This window comes from Quercus lobata, chromosome 2 (genome assembly GCF_001633185.2).
Source record: "Quercus lobata isolate SW786 chromosome 2, ValleyOak3.0 Primary Assembly, whole genome shotgun sequence".
NCBI lineage: Eukaryota > Viridiplantae > Streptophyta > Magnoliopsida > Fagales > Fagaceae > Quercus > Quercus lobata.
The window spans coordinates 21870826-21892327 of record NC_044905.1 but is presented as its reverse complement, the minus strand read 5'-3'; the positions used below and the strand labels follow the sequence as shown (position 1 = coordinate 21892327).

Sequence of the window (21502 nt, the reverse complement as noted above, 5' to 3'; positions counted from 1 at the left end):
ATAGAGGATGACTGTGAACAATGTGAGATGTGTGAATCTACGGGGCATGTCTTATGGGGGTGTAAGTTGGCTGCTGAGGTTTAGGGTGCTTCAAGACTTAAGCTGCTAGCAATACCCAACCAGACACAAGATTTCCTTGATTTAGTTTGGGAAATTAGAGAGAGGAAACCGGGCATTGATTGGGAGACTTTTGCAGTCACGGCTTGGAGCCTATGGAATCACAGAAATGCACTCAAACATAGGGGGCAGCGTAAAGATGCAGGCCGAATTATAAAAGAAGTAGCAAAATATGTAAAGGAGTTTAGGCAGGAAAACCTCTGCCTGAAAGAGCCTTCTAAATCACCAAAGTCTCATTGGTCTCCTTCTAGGTGTGGCTGGTATAAAATAAATATGGATGGGGCTGTTTTTAAGGAGTCTGGAAGTTGCGGAGTGGGGGTGGTCATAAGGAATGAAGAGGGGCTGTTGATGGGTGCCATGAGCAAGCAGGTGGAGCTACCGCTGAAGGCTTTGGAGGCAGAGGTTTGGGCAGTGTAGGAAGGTATTTAGTTAGCAGAGGAGTTGGGCTTAAGGGAGATCATAATTGAAGGGGATGCTCAATTAGTTATAAAAGCATTGCAGAATTTTGAGTCTTGCCCATGGCCTATGCAGAAAGTTGTTAAGGGCTCTTTGCAAAGCCTTAGCTGGTTTAAGGCGTGGTCTGCTTCTCATGTACGTAGGAGTGGAAATGAAGCAGCTCATTTGATGGCTAAGATGGCCAAAACTCTATCGACGTGTAAGATTTGGGTGGAAGACATTCCGCCTATTATTGTAGACCAAGTGCTCAAAGATGTAACAAATATGTTCTCTGTTTCGGTCAATTGAAAAGTTATCCAAGTTTTTTATCAAAAAAAAAAAAAAAAAAAACAATGGCATGAGTAATTCTGTTATTTAAAGGTGTGTTGGTTAGCGTGAGGGAGAAAGAGAGGAGTTACAATAAGTCTGATCACATGGGTCTTACAAATTTCTTAATATTTACAAAATTGTCATTAAACAATGTTATTTGAAAACTGAAAACTGGTAAAAGGATTTTCTAAATTCAGTGTTTAAACATCTTAAAATGAGTAGCATAACTCAAACAATTATAAAAAAAAAAATACTCCTATCAAACGCGTTTTTTTTTTTTTTTTTACAACAACTTTTAGTGTTGAAATACTAAAAATTGATGTATGGAATCAACAATGATAGCCCTAAAATACTATGTATGTATGCCATATGTGTGGCAAAAAGTCAAGATGAGGTGTAACTCCCGTCCTTTTTCTCTGGTTTTGTTTGTGTTGTTATCCTTTCTCTCTGGTAACACTAAATCTTGTTCAGAAAAAAAAAAAAATAATAATATATATATATATATATATATTGAGGAGTAAGTCCTATGTAATTGATATGGAATTTAACACTCCCACGTTTTTATTTATTTATTTATATAGGGTTAATAAGATTTAACTTGGGTGTTCTTAAAAAAAAAAAAAAAAAAAAAAAAAAAAAAAAAAAAAAAAAAACTCGGGTGGGTGCTTGTTTGGATTGGAGTCCTTGAAATTATGTATAACTACAAAGAAGTAAGGACAATGCAAAATAGCTAAACAGAGATATATGGGTGACTCAGCCCCATTTGGTATTATTTTGGAAGTACAATGGGAACCATGTGTGGTATTTAATTGTTTTGTTTACATGCTTTCTTTATAAACATATTTGTTATGGTATTATACTCTTTATGATTGTACTATTTATCATCAGACTAGGACACTAAAGTTTTTTGTATAGGCGGGGATTAAATCTCAAATCTCTTATTCAACCATCAGAGATTTTACCAGTTGAGCTAACTAAAACTTACTTTTTTTTTTTGGGACCAGAAACTCACTATTATTATATTATGTTTCATGTGCATAACTATTGTGAATTTGAATTTATACATGGCATGGCAATTTTTTTTGTCATAGATGGAGAATTAATAAACTGTTTTTTAGTTTTAATCTTGGTTGGCACTCTTGCGAATTCTAATGTATTTAAAGTTCCTTCCACTTGTTTTGAAATGATAATTCGTAATATTGTTTGAGTGTGTATAGCCATGATCAACGTTTAGATTAGTTCCTACTTCCTATATTAAAAAAATGTTTAGATTAGTTGATCTTTATGATGTCATTCAAAGTAGTAAATATCAAAATGACTTAAGAGTGATGGTAACAATGATAGTCACATAAAATAATAGTATCTAAGTAGCAATTTATTCATGAAGATAATGACTTGGCCTCATAGAGAGGTTATTATTTTTGTAATATTGTCTGAGTGCATATAGCCATGATCAACATTTTAGTTAATCTTTTTCGAAGTAGTGAATATCAAAGATTCAAAATGACTTAGGAGTGGCCATAACATCTTAAGGCATGATGATAATGATTTCATGTTTTCATATTTGAGTAAAGCCTCATTGGTGTTTTGAAATAGTCTCCTTTGAAATCTTATATCAATAATTATAAGTATTATTTTCTTGCGACCTATAGATCTAACTAATGCTCATAATAGTTTTTACCTAGAAGGAGGGGTAAAGAAAAGAAATAATAGATTGACATCAATGCGATTTGTTTTTTCATTCCTCTTTCAAAATTTCCCGGAACAAGCCACAAGTGTGAATTTTCTTTTCATTCTTCAATTTTCATGAATACCTTGGAGCATTAGGTAGTACAATTACACCGGTAAATGGCTTAACATATGTGTTTCTTTCTATGTTTTTTCCCCTTATTTTTATAGCTTTTTTTGTCGAGGTAATGCTAATACTTAAATAGTTAAATGTGGTTTCCTAATTTCTAAGCCCCCTGTCAATCAAGTTCTCCTTTAGCAGACTCAACCTTATGCATCATTTCATTGATTTAAATAGTAAAACTTTATATTTATTTTGTTCTAATTATACAACAACAATAAAATTTTACTCTTCTCTTATCAAGAACTGTCTTTTCTATTGTGTTTTGCGATGGTTATGTGGACTCGCAACTGTTTATGTATCACTCATAGTGTGTTTGGATATTATTTATTTTTGCTGAAATTGAAAAATTATTACTGAAAATACTGTATATAAAAGTAAAAGTTAGATGAAATAGTACAATGAGACTCATGAATAATGCAAAAAAGTGCAATAAGGTACCTGAATAATAATAAAAATAAGTTGAATAGTGAAATAATTTTAATTTTTAATCTCTATCCAAACCCACACATAGTATCCAAAATTTTTAAGGTTAATTTTCGTTTGTTCTAATGATTAGTAAATAATAGGGATTTAAAAGGTTTATACAATATTCCAAACAAAAAAGACAAATAGTATGTTAATTAGCAGGTGATGTCTAGTATTATATAATAAAGATTATATATATATATATATTGAGAGGTATATTTTATATTATATATATATATTTTAGTTGTACAAAATGGATGCCTTCACATTTATTTTTCTTATGTCCTGTAATTACTTTAAAAAAAGTATATCAAAATAATTAAGTCAAAGTCTAATTTGAATGTTTCGTGAAGTTTAAAGAATATTAAATCCCGTTAAAATTCTAGTATTTTAAATTTAGTTTTTTATTACTTATTTTTCTATTGTTTCAAAATTTATAAAATCTTTTTAATCTAAAGTAAAAAAAAAAAAAAAAAAAATTCAATGGTCTAGTACTTTCAATTAAAAGCAGGGTGGTCCTATATAAAAAAAATCAAAAGCGGGGTGGTGGGATCCACCGATGCTCACTCACATCAGATCAAACTCATTGATGATCAGACTAAACCCTCTTTTCCCTACCACCATCACACCCATATTTTAATTTGGCAACTATTTAACTTTTTAGTTTCGTTTTTATGTTATTATTTCTTTAATAAAATTATTGATGTGATAAATAATTAAAATAAAAAAATTAATTTATTATTACGTTAATAATTTTTATTAAAAAGATAATGATAAAAATTAAATTGACACAACGAAACCAAACTGATAAAGAGAACAAATTAAAATATGACCTAAAAAATAGAAACAAATAAGTAGTTTACCCAAAAACAAATATAATAGAAAATAGAAAGTAGTTTACCCAAAAACAAATATCATAAAATAGAAAGGAAAGCAAAAAGCCAAAGCGGGAAAAGAAAAAAGAAAAACAACACACGTGATTTTTTTAATTCTCTTCTCTCTCTCAAACGAACTTGCTTGAAAAGTTTTACCGAAAGGAACACACAACATGCTCTCTGCCTCTCAAACGAACTTGCTTGAGAAGTTTACCGAAAGAAACACACAACATGCTTGTTTTAAAGTAAACCACACTCGTTACACTGTCACACACATTCTCTCTTACTCTCTTTAATTGTCTCGCTCACACTTTTGAGGTTTTCAGCACTGTTTCGATGATCCCATGAGCTATTTGCTTGAAAAGGTCAGTTGGGTTTTATCTGATTTTGTTTAATCTATAATCGTCTTTGAGTTAATTGGGTATGTATGGTTATCCCAAGTTTCGGTTTTTTTTTTTTTTTCTTACTGTGAAAAAGTTTGATTTCTTATAGTCATTGATTGATGGGTATGTGTTTGAGATTGTGTTTGAATGCTGGGAAATAATCAAATAATCGTCTTTGAGTTTATTGGGTATATATGTTTATCCCATGTTTCGGTTTTTGGCTATGGAAAAGTTTTAACTTTTATTGTTATTGATTGATGGGTATGCGTTTGAGATTGTGTTTGAACGCTGGGAAAATGTGTGGGAAAGAAATGGATGGTGGGATTCTGTATTGGGGTTTTTTTGTTTGTTTGTTGGTGAATGGGTATGCATGAAGACTGTTTGAGTGTTTGATTGCGGAGAAAAATGTTGGAAGAGAGTTAAAACGAAAATATGTACACATGGCTTGATTGATAGGATCGTTATTATGGAAGGGTATCAATTTTTTTTTAATTTGTGATCAGGTTTATCCTAATTTAAGGTAATGCGTTGAAATTTTTGTTCATGAAATTTGGCTGTTGACAATATAATAGGTAAAAGAAAAAGCAAAGAAAATAAAAATTTTGCATACTCATGAAATGATTATCAACACTGGTTCAAAATCATACTATTTGTCACCTCCTTAATTAATATACACTGTTTTACTACTTCCAATGTTATTTTAGTTCTTCCTCTACTTGTTTTAGTTTTTTTTTTTTTTTTTTTTTAATAAATTTTTTTTTTTTTTTTGATGGGGAATTTGGAAGAGAATTCAATCCAACAAAGAAAAGAGTACACAGAGGCAGGAGACCTGCTAATACAATAGATCATCATTCAGAATTTCCTGAATACAAGGGGGAGGGGTTCCTTTCCATATTTTAGATTGGCCTGTGCGTTTAGCTTCAAAAGCTAAGTGATGGGCAGCTCTGTTACCTTCACGCTTCAAGTGATGAAAGGAACAAAAACTGAAGGAACTGGTTGCTACCCGAATGTCCTCAAGAATATGCCCAAAGCCGCTGCCAGAAGCTCCAGAGGTTAAGTCTTGAATAATGGCTAAAGCGTCGGACTCAAAGAGAGCTTGGAGGACTTGCATTTCAGCAGCAAAGAGAACACCATGAAGCAAAGCATATGCTTCTGTGACTTCAGCAGGAAAACAAGAGGGAAGAACCAGGCTGAGCGCACCAATGGGGAAGCCCAAGGAGTCCCGGATGACAGCACCAATGCAGGAATTGCCACCCCCTACATCAGTGGCACCATCCACATTAATCTTGAAGAAGCCGGCAGGGGGGGCTGTCCAATGGGCACGGGCAGGTGGAGGAGCAGGGGGAGAGGATAGCCTAGCATCAACAAAATCCAAATGGGCTCTTTTTGCAGTCTCCCAGACCATGGCTGGCGGAAGAGCAGAATCCCCATAAATGGCTTGATTTCTATTCCCCCATATTGACCATAGGACAAAGAAAAGAAGAGCTAAATCCTCGAATAGGCCTGGATCCATGAACTTTGATATAGAGTCCATAAAAGGTGCATTTGGGGAAGAAATACTTACAGGGCAGTCCGGCCAGTTAGCCCAAGTTTGATTGGCATGAGGACAAAGAAATAAGGCATGTTGGATGGACTCCATTTCCATATCACATATAGGGCAGAAACCAGAGACATTTAAGCCCCGACATCGTAAATTTAGCATTGTTGGGAGGCCGTTTCTGCATACTCTCCAAGCAAAAATCCGGATCTTTGGGGGGACATTCAAGTGCCAAATTGCTTTCCAAAAGGAGGTTTGACTATGAGCATCTGAACACTCACCTAGCTCAAGATCATCAATTATGCGCATAGCAATGTAGTACGCGCTTTTCACGGTGAAAGAGCCTCTTTTGTTGCCTACCCAAACCAGCTGATCGTCAGGGAGTCTAAAGCTGATAGGAGTCTTAAGGATAACAGCAGCCTCATGAGGTAAAAAGATAGATCTCACCAAATCCGGTTTCCACCATTTTGTATCCTCATCAATGAGAGAAGAGACCATTGGGAAGATGCCAAAGTCTAATTGAGGCGAGGTCACTTTATAGGTGGTTGGAGTTGGGAGCCACCTATCTTCCCAAATGTGAATCCGTTTACCATTGCCCACTCTCCACCGAGTACCCTCCTTTAGGACCCGAAGGCTCTTATAGATGCTCCTCCAAGCGTAGCTTGGATTGCTTCCCATTCTTGAGTTAAGGACGTCCTCGAAAGGAAAATACTTAGCTTTATAGACCCTTGCAACCAAAGAAGTGGGGTTAGTGAGGATCCGCCACCCTTGTTTTGCAAGTAGGGCAAGATTAAAGGCTTGAAGGTTCCGGAAGCCCATACCACCATACAACTTGGACTTACACATCTTTTTCCAACTAACCCATGCAAGTCTTGACTCATGGTTTCTTTGGCCCCACCAAAAGTTCCTCATCATGCTTTCCAAATCGTCACACAAGGTTTTTGGAAGTTGAAAACAACTCATTGTGTACGTGGGCACCGCTTGTGCCACGGCTTTGATGAGAATTTCTCGACCTCCAATAGAAAGAAGTTTTCCTTTCCAACCCGCTAGTTTCTTGCTCACTCTCTCTTTAATTTCAGCAAAGACTTGGGATTTTGATTTCCCAATCAAGGAAGGGAGGCCAAGGTACTTCTTGTGTCGAGAGTCTTGCATTGGTCCTAATGAATTTAGGATCTCATCCCTGGCTGCATGAGATGTATTTGGGCTGAAAAAGACCGAGGACTTGTCAGGATTTATCTTTTGCCCTGAGGCAGATTCATAGACTCCGAGGATGCTCATGAGAACATTACATTCCGTGACCTTAGCCTTGCAAAATAAGAGGCTATCATCCGCGAAGAAAAGGTGGGTGATGGCCGGGCAGCCCCTACAGATTGAAATTCCTGAGAGGGCTTTATTTCTTGCGGCTTGATGGATGAGGGCAGAAAGACCCTCGGCACACAAAAGAAAGAGCCCCGGAGAAAGAGGGTCGCCTTGGCGGAGGCCCCTCGTGGGAGTGATGCTGCCATAAGCTTCTCCGTTGATGATGACAGAGTAAGAGACTGAAGAAATGCATTTCATGATCAGAGAGACCCAATTGTTATGAAAACCCAATTTTTCCATGACTCTTTTGATGAAACCCCACTCGACCCTATCAAATGCCTTGCTCATGTCGAGCTTGACAGACATGAAACCGTCTTTGCCTTCAGTTTTGTGGTTCAAATAATGCATAAGCTCAAATGCCACTAGGACATTATCGGTTATAAGCCTATCTGCAGTGAAGGCGCTCTGATTTTCAGCTATGACATGGGGAAGGACAGCTTTGAGACGGTTAGCAAGGACTTTTGAGATAAGTTTATACGTGACGTTGCACAAACTGATAGGCCTAAATTCTGTCATTCTCACAGGGTGGCTTGTTTTTGGAATTAAAACAATATTAGTCTTATTTATTTCAGTCATGGACAAATTAGAGTTTAACACATTCAGCACCATATCAGTAATATCTCTACCGACAATATTCCAATATCTTTGAAAAAATATAGCGGACATACCGTCGGGGCCGGGAGATTTGGTTGGGTGGATTTGGTGGAGGGCCCGCAGGACTTCTTCACTGGTAAAAGTTCTTGTAAGCTCAGCATTCATGTCCTCTGTTACCCGGGTTGGAATGGTATTGATGACCTCTTCAATTCTATTGGGAGAACTGGATGTGTAAATTTTTGAAAAATAATCCACTGCTGTACGAGCAATGCTGTCTCTATCATCACACCAGCAGTCATCATCGTTCCATAATCCTAGAATAGAATTTTTTCTTCGTCTCTCCGAAGCTCTAGTGTGGAAGAACTTCGTGTTCCTATCTCCTTCTCTGTACCAGTGGATTTTGCTTCTTTGGTGCCAAAGGATCTCCTCACTATCCAGAAGACCATTTAATTCCTTCCTCAAATCATTAATTTCTACACTGTGCGAGCCATCCCGATCAAGAGTGGTTAGAGTATTCAGTAATTTCTTCTGCTCTTGAATTTTCTTAGGAATGTTACCAATGACATCTCTGCTCCATGAGGTCAGTGCAGAAGCACACAAACTAAGGTTTGAGTTGATACCTTCAGGTGTGTTTTCAAAATTTCCCCTGTTCCAGGCGGCTTCCACAATGTCGAAGCAATCATCCCGCTTGGCCCACAAAGCTTCAAAATGGAAACGCCTTTTCCGGCGAAGGGGAGAGGCTATAGAGTCAGTGATTCTCAGAATACAATGGTCGGAAGTGGAATCAACAACATGATAAACCTTGCAATTTCTAAACTTGTTTGACCAGTCGGAGTTTGCAAAGGCTCGGTCCAGGCGAAGATAAACCCGGTCACTATTGTCTCGCATATTGCACCAAGTATACTGGGGCCCTGAGAAGCCCAAGTCTTGAAACCCACATAAATTCACCGCCTCTCTAAAGCCATCCATTTGACGCTGAGTTCGAATAGGGCCACCTGATTTTTCAGTCACAGACAGAATTTCGTTAAAATCGCCGCAGCAAAACCATGGCAGAGAAAATTGGTTATTTAGATAAGAGAGAAGTTTCCATGAATCTTTCCTTAAGTTTGATTCGGGGTGACCGTAAAAGCCCGTGAATCTCCAGGTGAAGTTGCTGTCCTGCTCAGTGATGGTTGCATCAATGTGATACTGAGAGTAAGATTTAATTTCCAGATTTACGTCCATAGACCAGAAGAGAGCAAGACCCCCACTCCGACCCCGGCTGGGAACAATTAGACCATTAGAGAAACCCAGAGAAAATTTGATTTTTTCCATACGTTTGTGTTTTACTTTGGTCTCCACAAGGAAGACTAGATAGGGAGTCCATCGCCGCACATAATCGCGCAACGAATATACTGTCCGGGGGTTCCCAATTCCCCGGCAGTTCCAGCATAAGGCATTCATTGTGCCCGGCGGTGCTGCTTAGCAGCTACCGCCGATAATGCGAGAGTATGCTCAGAGATTTGTGGAAGCATGTCACAGAGTCTTTTTGGAGGATGAGTTTCATTTAAATTATCATCAAAGACTAACTTACCCGGTCTTTTATTCCCTGAGAGATTGTCTTTTTGCTCACCGTGGGCTTGCTTTCCTTTCTCACGGGCTATCCTTTTTATTTTTGGTTTTCCATTCTGCTGAGATGGTTTAGTAGGTGAATTGGGCTTCTGTGTATGAGTGGGGCTACTGCATCGGGTTGGGCTTTTTGAGGGGGGTTTGAGTGGGCTACTGACTTCTTGGGCTTCCTGGTGAGACTTAGAGGTGCGGCCCACTTCAGAAACTACATCCATATCTTCAGCGTTTGAGCCTACAGCCCCTTCCTTGTCACGTGAGGCGGAATCTGACTGGGAGAGTTTGAAATTTGAACTATCACTGTTCTTTCCCTGGAAATCCGCTGCATTCGATTGTGAGCTTTCTTTTCTGTCAGAGTTTTGGGGCTTCGCAAAGCCTCTGCTTTCTTGATTTACTTGAATTTCCATAGGTGCCCCTGGTTTGGAGGTAGAGTCCGATGGGTTTGTCCTTGTTGGAGCCGATCTGCCACTTGACCGGCCTGAGTGGTCGTCTTCAAAGCTCCAACTATTTGAAGATTTTTGCCTATCCCCACTGTTTTTCTGGCTGCCTGTGGCCCTCAGCCATTCTCCATATTGCTTGGGGAAATCCGGATTACCAGAAGCATTTTGGCAGTGCTTTTCATCATGACCTAGGAAACCACACACATAGCAAAAGGAGGGCAGCCTTTCATATTTAAAATTAACCCAGGTTTTCTCCCCATCACAGTTGAGAATATTACCTCCTCGGCGGAGAGGTTTGTTGAGAGGGATATTAACTCTGATTCTTAGAAATCTAGCTTGCTCCGTTAGCCACATTCGTTTATCAGTTTCGAGGTAGTGCCCCAAGCTGTTGCCTAAATCTTTTCCAACATCTTCAGATAGATTTTCAAACGGCAAGCCCCAAATTTGAACCCAGAAAGGGGCATGAGTGAAGGTGATGTTGGTGGCTGAGAGACCCTTTTTCCATCTGCAGAGGAGAAGCAGGTTGTTCTCGAAATTCCAAGGGCCGTTCCTTTCAACCCATTCCAGTTGGAACCCTGAGTTAAACTTGAATTGAAAAAGGTTTTTTCCCACATCCACGATTCGCAGATCTGATCCCATCTTCCAGGCGGCTCTGAGGGTATTTTTCAAAGCTCTCTGGTTATGTTGTCTATCCGTGAGGAGCTTGCCGAATAAACTAAGAGCACACTCCTCCATTAAGTCCGATCTGTTCATGGAGGAGATCTGGATGTCTTCTTCTTCATCCTTGGTGAGGCGTAAGTGTTGCAGATCCTCTATTACAGACACGTCCATTTTGCTGAAGGTAGAAGGTAAGAGTAAGGTGAGGAGAGTAGGTGTTTGGAGGTTAAGAGAAGGGAAGACCCTTAAGCAAGGGGGAAAGAGGCTCGGTGAAACCGAGAGGGAGAGCTCCTAGGGAGAGAGAAAGCTCCTACTGAGGGAGAGTTTTTTTATCCGGCTTTTTTTTTTAAATAAAAAATTGAATCTCTTTCTAACAGGTGCATTGATCATTCTACTTTTCACATAATTAAACCGTCTCAGGTGACTTTTCCTCATTTTTTGATAATAGGAAACATCTCTATCTCTGAATGAATTTCTTTATTCATATCTTATCTTTTTTTATACTTTCGCTTATCCATTTAATATTATCATTTCAATTAGTGATTGTTTTATGCATATCTTGCTTTATAGCCCAATATTCAATACCTTAGAGACTAGCTTGTCTTATAATAATTTTATAAAATTTTCCTTTTAACTTAAAGAAGGATTGGCTTCAGTACGTCCATAGGTACTAGAGTGTTGCGAATATGTATTTTACAATTACAAGATACTCTTTATGAGCTTCTTCATTTCATCTACCATGCTCTTATCTGATATTTTACATCCTCTTTTGACGTGTGACCATATGGGGAATTTCTCTACATGTTGCTGTTGTAGGCTTAGGGTTTTGGTAGGTAAGAGGGCTTGATTTTGGGTTGTAAGGGAGAAGTAATAGAGAAAAAATTTTGGTGTTCAAGGGTTGTGTGTACAGTACTACAAGAAAGAGAAGAAGTAAAGAAAGAAGAGAAATGGAGAAAAGAACAAATGAAAGCTAACACATGTCAAATTGTCAATACTCAAAACAATCAGTATTTTTATTTTTATTTTTAATTATTCAGCTCACTCTTATTAGACTAGTAGACCAAGGCCTCCTACAAAGTATGAAGAAAGCTCCTAATTAGACTAGTAAACTAAAACCCTAATAAGGTAATAAAAATTTAACTTAAATTCAAGGCTTTCCAAGTGAAGAGCTATTATAGAGTCTTGAGGAGGATGGATCAACATTTTCCTGGGAGAAGCATATGGAGAGTTAGGGTTCTGCCAATGTTGGCTTTCTTTTTGTGGGTTTGTGGCTTTATGAAGGATTTTGACTGTTGATAATTTATGGATGAGGTGCATCATTATAATGGAGTGGCGTTTCATGTGTAAGAATGTTGGGGAAAATGCAAATCATTTATACCTACATGATGATGGGGCTTGGGAATTGTGGTCCATGTTATTTTGTTTATTTGGAGTCTCTTGGGTGATGCCATTCTGTACAGGAGTTGTTGGCTTGTTAAATGAGGAGGTTTGGCAGGTGGTGACGTAGTTCATTTTTAAATCTATCTGTTACTAGCTTATGTTGTATGATAAGTAGTTTCCTTTTACTTTTAATAGTCTTTATCACTTGTAATAGAAAGTTAGTTTGTTGATAGATTGTTAGTGACAAATGCAATAGCCTATTAGTTAGTTAGAGAAGTTAGTTAGGCTTTGGCCAATCACATGGCAGCCATATGGTGGGTTCTTGTAACTAACTTGGTAGCTTGCTTATATAACTATAAATAAGCAAGGCTGCCCTCATTGTAACTAGTTGAATTTGAATCCAAGAAATCTACCTATGAGGTATTATTCCAAGAGTGTGTTTCTCTTGAAGAGTTAGTTCATTCTTTCTTTTCTCTAAGCAACTTAGCTTTCTAAAACATCTCTCCTTTTCACCATTTTTCCTCCATCATAATTTGGCATCAAAGCTTGAGATCCTTAGGATTCAAGTTGGTTTGCAATTTGTTTCTTCATTTTCTGTCATCAAGAACCTATCAAGATCCTATCTTGATTTCATTTTTCTTATCCTCTACTAGTGAGCCTAAGAATTTGTGAAGATGACACCAATAGTTTATAATAGAAGGAACAAGAAAGGTTCTGCAGCACATGAGCCTGAGTAGCAGGTTCATCCCAGGCAGCAGCCACAACCCCACCAAGAAGGAGAATCCCATGTGACATTGGAGCAGACTGGAGCTGCTAAGGGGGCAGCTTGCTGCCTTGACTGAGGAGGTGAGAAGAAACTGGCGTTATTATCCTAGAAATGATGATGAACCTGCTGAAGATGCTGAAATTGACAGTCACAACAACTTTAGTAACCCAATTGGTCAGCCTAGAGGAGGTGTTCCAAGGCAAGTGCCTAGTCCTCCAAGGGGAGAACCAAAATGGGAATCAAACTTCAAGATTGAGTTACCTAAGTTCTATGGTAGCTTGAATCATGAAGAATTCATGGATTGGTTTAACCAAGTGGAAAGAATCTTTGATTTCCATGAGGTACCAGATTCCAAGAAGGTGAAATTGATCTCTATCAAGCTGAGAGGGAGAGCTTCAGCCTGATGGGAACAGCTCCATATCAAACCATTTTGGGTGTAAGGAGCAACATGTCCAACTTATACAAGAAAGGAGGTTGTTACACATTGCAGCAAAAGAAGGGGAAAGCTAGTCCCAAACCAATGGTCAAAATGAAGAATATTGGATGCAAGAGCATTGACGCGGCTGCTTACACTTGCAGCCTTGACACAAAGCAGCAATAGACCTTAATCTCTAACATGATGCAGCAGCTTAATACAGCAACTAATGAGAATGCAGATCAGTGGAGCTACTAGATCATATGCATATCTCCAATAGTTTCAATGTGCATCACTTGCCGCATCCTACAACTAGTCACACTTGAGGACAAGTGTGTTCCAAAGAGGGACAGTCTTGATGCAGGTCATTTTTAAATCTATCTGTTACTAGCTTATGTTGTAATAAGTAGTTTCCTTTTACTTTTAATAGTCTTTATCACTTGTAACGGAAAGTTAGTTAGCTGATAGGTTGTTAGTGACAAGTGCGACAGCCTATTAATTAGAGAAGTTAGTTAGGTTTTGGCCAATCACATGGCAGCCAAATGATGGGTTCTTGTAACTAACTCAGCAGCTTGCTTATGTAACTACAAATAAGCAAGGCTGCCCTCATTGTAACTAGTTGAATTTGAATCCAAGAAATCTACCTATGAGGTATTATTCCAAGAGTGTATCTCTTGAAGAGCTAGTTCATTCTTTCTTTTCTCTAAGCAACATAGCTTTCTAAATCATATTTCTTTTTCACCATTTTTCCTCCATCAGGTGGAGTACAAGGGGAATTTGGAAAGCTGTACTGTTGTGCTTAATGTGGTGTCTTTGGAGAGAACAGAATGATTGGTGCTTCGAGGGACAAGAAGTGTATGTGGCAAAGCTGACATATCTATTTCTGAAGTCTCTATATGACTGGACTCTGCCTTGTCCTTTGCCTTTTGTGGTGGGACTCCTAGATTTCTTGGATTCCTTGTGATTTCACTATTGCTGTATTTTTGTTTAGTTCTGATTGGTTCTTGGAGTAGGAATTAAAATATAGAGTTGCAACTACGTGAACATTGGTATTGAATGGAAATCATAGTTATGTTGTTTGGGTGATATATAAATTAACCTTCTTAAGTAGAACCTCTCAACATATTATCTCTACTCTATGACCCAACCAAATCCAAACACTCCTCAATAGCTATTCAATCAAACTCTTCTTTACTGAAGAGATCATTCAGTTTCACACTATCATAGAATTTTGAAAACAAACTTAGCAAGAGAGAATGAAGAAATCTGAAAACAAACGTGCTTGCCTTAGAAGAAGAGAGATGCTTGAAATAACCATTTGTTTGTACAAATAATCATTTGTGTGAAACTCGAGATGCAGCGAGGTGAGCAAGTTTATTGATAAATTGGACCTACAATGTTGAAGTAACGTGTGTGTGTGTGTAACTCGAGTTTTAGAATGTTGAGCAAGTTTATTGATAAATTTAACCAAAATTTTGAAGAGAGAGAGAGAGAGAGAGATGTAAATGTGTCTGATTGTCTAGGCTACACTATATGTATTGGTTATATTTAGTGTAGTGTTTTTTTTTTTTTTTGGTTGAGCTAGAGAAAATAGGGCAGTGTTTATGATGATAGAAACAATCTTATTAACCTATTTATATTGCTTTTGCAAAGCAAAGATTTCTTTCCAAAGTGAAAATTTGATGTATGTATGTATGTATAGGTTCTGTTTAGTTTTGTTTTTTGGGTTGAACCAGAAAAAATAAGAGAAGTAATTATGATGATTAGAAACAATCTTGTTGACCTTTTTTTTTTTTTTTTTTTTTTGGTAGAAACGATAGCAGTGATGACCTGTTTATATTGCTATAGCAAAGCAGGATTTCTATATAAATTGAAATTGTGATATTGGAATTTACTATGTAGCCTTGTAATATTTTCTCTTGAGTTGCTGAAAAAATAAAAAATAAAAATCGTGTTTTACAAATGCAGAAAGGAATTTTTTCTTCCAAAAATGAGAAAGAAAATATTACGGATTCCACTATTCCATACTTGTTTGTTAGACTTAGCACCTAATTCGCTAATGGGATTTAATATTCTTAATTGATTGTTTAAAGGGTGTTTTCAATAGTTTTTAATGAGTTTCCATATATTAACTTCCGTCATGTTTGAGTTGATGAAATAGATCTTTTCCGTAACCTTAAGTGCCAAATGTTGTTTTTAAATATTGCTTTAATTTAAATAGTAATGGTCTTTTCTTGCAATATTTCCAAATATAATTTTTAGGTTCCTGTAAGTAGATTATTTAGAAAGAAACTGATGCTTCTAACGTTGCATTACTAATATGTTTGGTATTGCAAATCAAGATTTTCAAACTAAAGAAGTTAGTAAAACTAAAGAAAATTGATGTTCATCTGGATTAGTTTTTTGCTAATTCCTTAAAACTGGGTAAAAAGACTGTTGTCCCCAGAAAAAAATGAGGCCTTAAAAAATTGTAGATAGGCAAATTGCTAATAAGCTAAAGGAGAGACGCTAATACAAAGGCATGCTATGCAATACGGCATATTAGTGAATTCTTTTTGCCCTCAGTGAGCTTTAGCTCAAATGGCACTTCATCCTTAGTCCTTACCCAATAATGGAGTTAAGGGTGGAGGTTGTAGGTTCAAGACCCATTGTGTGTGTGTGTGTGTGTAATTTACCAAAAAAAGAAAAGAAAATAAGGACAGTTCTCAGCTAACAGAAAAAAGGTTATTTATTTATTTATTATTTCAGAAATGGATTGGCTTTGTGGTTGAATTGTGATATAATCCTTGAACCATTTTATTTTAGGTTTCTAATGCAGTTTTGGGTTTTTGTATCAGGTTGACTTAGAGAGGTTTTTAGGATTTGAAACTAGCAGAATTTAAGGAAAAGAAATGGGTTCGGAAGGAAGCTTAAGAGAGACAGTGGCAAGTCAAGTTGGTTTTGGTGGATTTGACTGTCATGTCAAAGCAAAAGACCTTTTGCAATACTTAGAAGCTGAAATTGGACTTGTTTATAGGTGCAGACTAAAAACTTCTTGGACCCCTCCAGAGTCGTATCCAAATTTTGAAGAGAGCATTGAAACTGCAAACATTGAAAGCACAGATCATTATGTCTCAGTGGAGCCTCATGCATTTGTGCATTTTGCCTTGCCCGAGTCAGCAACTTGGGCTATGAATGCAGCAGGGCGTTGTGAGCTTTCTTTGAAAAATAATCTATTGAAGGCTAGTTTAGGTCCTGAAAATCCATTCTGCTTGAATAAGAGGAGGAGGGCTACAACTCCTATTAAGTTGTCTGATGTGCTTGTTGAGATTGGGACCTTGGTTAACCGAGATGATTTTTTTGTTGCTTGGAGAGGACCTTCTAGAGGGGTTGAGTTTCTAGTGGATCCTTTTGATGGGACATGCAAGTTTTGTTTCACAAGAGACACTGTTTTCACTTTTAAAGGCACGAGCAAGCATGCAATGGTAAAATGTGATTTCAAGGTGGAATTCTTGGTGAGAGACATCAATGAGATCAAGCGATATTCAGAGCCATCATATCGAGTAATCCTATTGCAGCTGTCTTCATCACCCCGGGTCTGGTATAGAACAGCTGATGATGATATTGAAGAAACAGTGTCATTTGATTTGTTGGATGATGATGATCCTTGGATCCGAACCACAGATTTTACACCTAGTGGGGCAATTGGTCGGTGTAATTCTTATAGGGTTTCAATCCCACCCCGCTATGGCAGGAAGTTGGAGAAGGCCATGGATTATCTTAAAGAACGAAGGGTGCATGACTTCTGCCTTAAATCTCCGCTCAGGATCCAGGATGAACCTGATTTTGGGTTGCCCATGTCAGATCCTTTGTTTTGTATTCAGCACATGGAAGGCATAACCTTTGAGATAATGTTCTTGGTTAATGCTGCATTGCATAAGGGCATTTTCAATCAGCACCAGCTGTCAGACAATTTCTTTCATTTGCTGAAAAGCCAAGCTATGGATGTCAATGTTGCTGCACTAAAGCACATATGTTCTTACAGAAGCCCAGTGTTTGATGCCTCCAAGAGGCTGAAAATTGTTCAGGATTGGTTGCTGAGGAATCCTAAGCTTTTCAAGAGCCCTAAACAGCTGGATGATATTGTTGAGGTTAGGAGGCTGGTCATTACACCAACCAAAGCATATTGTCTTCCACCAGAAGTTGAGCTTTCCAATAGGGTTCTCAGGAAATATAAAGAAGTTGCTGATCGGTTTTTAAGGGTTACCTTTATGGATGAAGGGATGCAGACAATGAACTCCCATGTTCTTTCGTATTATGTTGCTCCTATTGTTAGGGAAATCACATCGTACTCTTTCCAGCAAAGAACCAAAATATTCCAAAGGGTGGGTACATTTCTAAGGGATGGGTTTCATGTATGTGGTCGGAAATATTCTTTTTTAGCCTTCTCAGCCAATCAATTGAGGGACCGTTCTGCCTGGTTTTTTGCTGAAGACAGGAACTTAAGTGTTAACAAAATTAGAGATTGGATGGGGAAGTTTGACCATAAAAACATTGCTAAGTGTGCTGCTAGGATGGGTCAGTGCTTCTCATCGACATATGCTACAGTAGAAGTTCCATCAACAGAAGTTAATCCTTTCCTTCCTGATATAGAGAGGAATGGGTATTGTTTCTCTGATGGGATTGGTATTATTACTCCTGATCTTGCGATGGAAGTTGCAGAGAAATTGAAATTGGACATGAATCCTCCTAGTGCTTATCAGATTAGGTATGCTGGTTGTAAGGGGGTTGTGGCCTGCTGGCCAGCAAAAGATGATGGGGCCCGACTTTCTTTGAGGCTTAGTATGAACAAGTTCCAGTCATGCCATACTATCCTTGAGATCTGTTCTTGGACAAGGTTTCAGCCTGGTTTCCTAAACAGGCAGATTGTGACTTTACTTTCAACTTTGAATGTTCGAGATGAAATATTCTGGACAATGCAAGAATCAATGGTCTCCAGACTAAACCAAATGCTTGTGGACACAGATGTGGCGTTTGATGTTCTGACAGCATCTTGTGCAGAGCAAGGAAATGCAGCAGCAATAATGTTGAGTGCAGGTTTCAAGCCTCAAATTGAACCTCATCTACGAGGCATGTTAACCTGTATACGAGCTGCACAGCTTTGGGGCCTTAGGGAAAAGGCTAGGATTTTTGTCCCTAAAGGGAGGTGGCTGATGGGCTGCTTAGATGAGCTAGGGGTTCTTGAGCAGGGCCAATGCTTTATCCAAGTTTCTACCCCATCATTGGAAAACTGTTTTGCAAAGCATGGTTCCAGGTTTACCAAGAGAGGGAATAATCTTCAAGTAATTAAAGGGTATGTGGCCATAGCGAAGAATCCTTGTCTTCACCCAGGAGATGTAAGGATTCTAGAAGCAGTTGATGCCCCTGGTTTACACCATCTACATGATTGCTTTGTTTTCCCTCAAAATGGTGAAAGGCCACATCCCAACGAAGCATCTGGAAGTGACCTTGATGGGGACCTTTACTTTGTGACTTGGGATGAAAATCTTATTCCCCCTAGTAAGAAGAGCTGGCCGCCCATGGAGTATGCTCCTGCAGAAGCCAAACTTTTGTCACGCAAAGTCACTTCTAAGGTACTTGATCCATGCTGTTTGATTCTAGGAACATTTGCTATCTGGAATGTGATAAGTTTTTACAAATTCTAAAGTTCCATTCTTTCATTGTTATTATTTTGTACTAATCCCCTTATATGAAGATCCTTGTTATTTTCTTGGTGTGCTTCTCCAACCAAGATTGTAAAGATAAGACTGGGGGGTTTGATTCCAGAGATTTATGACCCAATGTCATTTTGAATCTATATTATGGGGAGGAAAAGTAATGTTCCTTCTAGAGCAGGACAATGCAAGTGCTACTGTCCATGGGCACTTGAAATGATGCAATGTTCTTTTCACAACTAGTTCTTTATACCACAAATGGTGTTAATGATAGTGAATGACACTACTAAGACTATTTGAATGGCATAATGGAGTTCCATACATGGTTGGTACAATTTCAAGGGGCTGCCACTTTATTGTGTTAATAACAATTTTAACATAGACTGAGCAAAAGCATTTGATGAAATGAAGTAGAATTCTGAGTAATGCACCTAAAGGATTGAGTAACTAAGATATGATACCTTTGGCAAAACTTTGTATATATTTCTCTTGTTTGGTTTACTATGATGCATGCAATACAACCAAAATGTTCTCATTATTTTTCTCATTTGAAATTGTTTTAGAATTTAGAATTTGAGACTTTTCCAGATCTCATTTTTTATTTTTGAATTTAGACTTTAATGTTGTTGAGGATTTTCTGGAATGTAATTGTGGCTTGATGTACTCCTTGAAACCTATTAAAAAGAGGCTCCAGTTTTGAGCAGTGCAATTTGAATAAAAATCCTGATTAGAGATGTTTCTCTAAGTTTGATGGTGACTCCAAGCACCATTAGTTTGTGAAGCCAATAGTTTCAGGCAAATTCTAGGTGGTAAAACCTAGGATTTGTCCTGTTCATTTTTCTTTTCCGTTATTTCTATTTTCTACCCATTCCGTTGAGCATCGTACATTTTATTAGAATTCAGAGCATGTAACGGAGAAGCTCTCTTACTTTCAAATTCTATGTTTATTTTATAGGATATAATAGATTTTTTTGCAAGAAACATGGTGAATGAGAGCCTTGGGACAATCTGCAATGCACATGTGGTTCATGCTGACCGCAGTGAGTATGGGGCTTTGGATGAGGACTGCATCACACTAGCAGACTTAGCAGCTAAAGCTGTTGATTTTCCCAAGACTGGGGTGCTTGTCACGATGCCTTCACATCTGAAACCGAAACTGTACCCTGATTTTATGGGGAAGGATGATAATCAATCCTACAAGTCCACCAAAATCTTGGGAAGACTTTATCGGCAAGTAAAGGATGCTTATGATGAAGATATTGATGCGCCTTCAGAGCTAAATTTTGTCCCTGATGATGTCCCTTATGATTCAGATCTTAAGGTTTCAGGATCTGACGATTTCATCATGGATGCGTGGCATCAAAAGTGCTCTTATAATGGGCAGCTGATTGGTCTATTAGGACAGTATAAAGTGAAGAGGGAAGAAGAGATTGTAACTGGGCACATCTGGTCCATGCCCAATTACAACAGCAGGAAGCAAGGGGAGCTCAAGGAGAAGCTCAAGCATAGTTATAGTTCTCTGAAGAAAGAATTCAGGCAAATTTTTGAACACATTGACTCTGACTTTGAGCAACTCCCTGATGATGAGAAGAATTTAGTCTACGAGCAGAAGGCCTCAGCATGGTACCAGGTCACTTATGATCCATACTGGGTGAATAAATCACTGGATTTGCAAAAATCAGTGGATTTGCTAGAATCAGATGGTCCAAGGGATGTAGTGATGCTGAGCTTTGCCTGGATTGCAGCTGATTATCTTGCTCGGATCAAGATTAGAAGTGGTGGATCTGACAATGTGGACTCTGCTAAGCCCATTAACTCTCTGAAGAGGTACCTCATCGATCGAATATGACCAGCACTTGAAGCTTTGAGAGCTCTCTTATTGTGCTGCTCATACATTATTGCTGCAAGGCCACTCTACCAATCTAAAGATAAGTCGTACGTATCTGTTGTTAAGGTGTTTACCCTCCTTTGGGCCCTGGATGACATTTCCTTTTGAATTGTTACTTGCTGCTCCAACATGTTTCTTGCTTGTAATCAAGCTCTTAGAAATTTCTGTGTATTTTGACCTTATAAGATCTTACTGGTAATGCAAATCATATTCTTTATTGTGGCATAGCTTATGAACTGTGGTACAAAAGACATAAGGTCTCTTGCATAGGATTGTCAATCATGCACTATTTTGACTACTGGACGGGCAGATACATTTTGAGGTCTGAGATGATCATGTTTAATGGGGGCTTTTTTACATTTAAAATCTATTACAAGTTTATAAATTAAAAAAATAAAATTACTATATATTGAGTTTATTAACTGGTAACATAAGTAAGTAGGGATATTTGGCTTTCAAAGGTGAAAGAAATTTGTTTTGGGGAAGGGCTTAAGAACCATCTTCTTCTTCAATTTTTTTTAAGACAACACATGTTTTTAGATGCACAGGCTGTCCAAAAAAGAAAACCCCCAGTCATTAATCTGGACCATTATCCAACATATCTATAATCTGGACAATACTGCAATTTCCGCTGGGGTGAGGGGAGAAAAGGGACACTAGCAAAGAAATAATTAAAATAACAAAATTTCAATGCCACAAGAAGGAAAATAC

General features: G+C 38.0%; 2 protein-coding genes across 9 annotated transcripts; one reads left to right on the top strand and one right to left on the bottom strand.

Annotated features, from left to right (window-relative positions):
* Nucleotides 1–4185: 4185 nt before the first annotated feature.
* On the top strand, nt 4186–21018 carry LOC115974958 (RNA-dependent RNA polymerase 6). Of its 8 annotated transcripts, none has more exons than XM_031095555.1 (6): nt 4186–4439; nt 11027–11069; nt 12683–13574; nt 13970–14065; nt 16048–18822; nt 19859–21018. In XM_031095555.1, exons 5-6 carry the CDS (start codon nt 16102–16104, stop codon nt 20750–20752), a joined length of 3615 nt encoding a protein of 1204 aa, XP_030951415.1. In that variant the 5' UTR covers nt 4186–4439; nt 11027–11069; nt 12683–13574; nt 13970–14065; nt 16048–16101; the 3' UTR covers nt 20753–21018. The 8 variants fall into 8 exon arrangements, with proteins under 8 accessions (XP_030951415.1, XP_030951409.1, XP_030951411.1 ...); XM_031095549.1 differs by having other exon boundaries at nt 13970–14141; XM_031095551.1 differs by lacking the exon at nt 12683–13574 and having other exon boundaries at nt 13970–14141.
* LOC115961157 lies at nt 9387–10823 on the bottom strand. The gene has a single exon (XM_031080190.1). The coding sequence runs from the start codon at nt 10821–10823 to the stop codon at nt 9387–9389; it is 1437 nt and encodes a 478-aa protein (XP_030936050.1).
* Nucleotides 21019–21502: the final 484 nt, after the last annotated feature.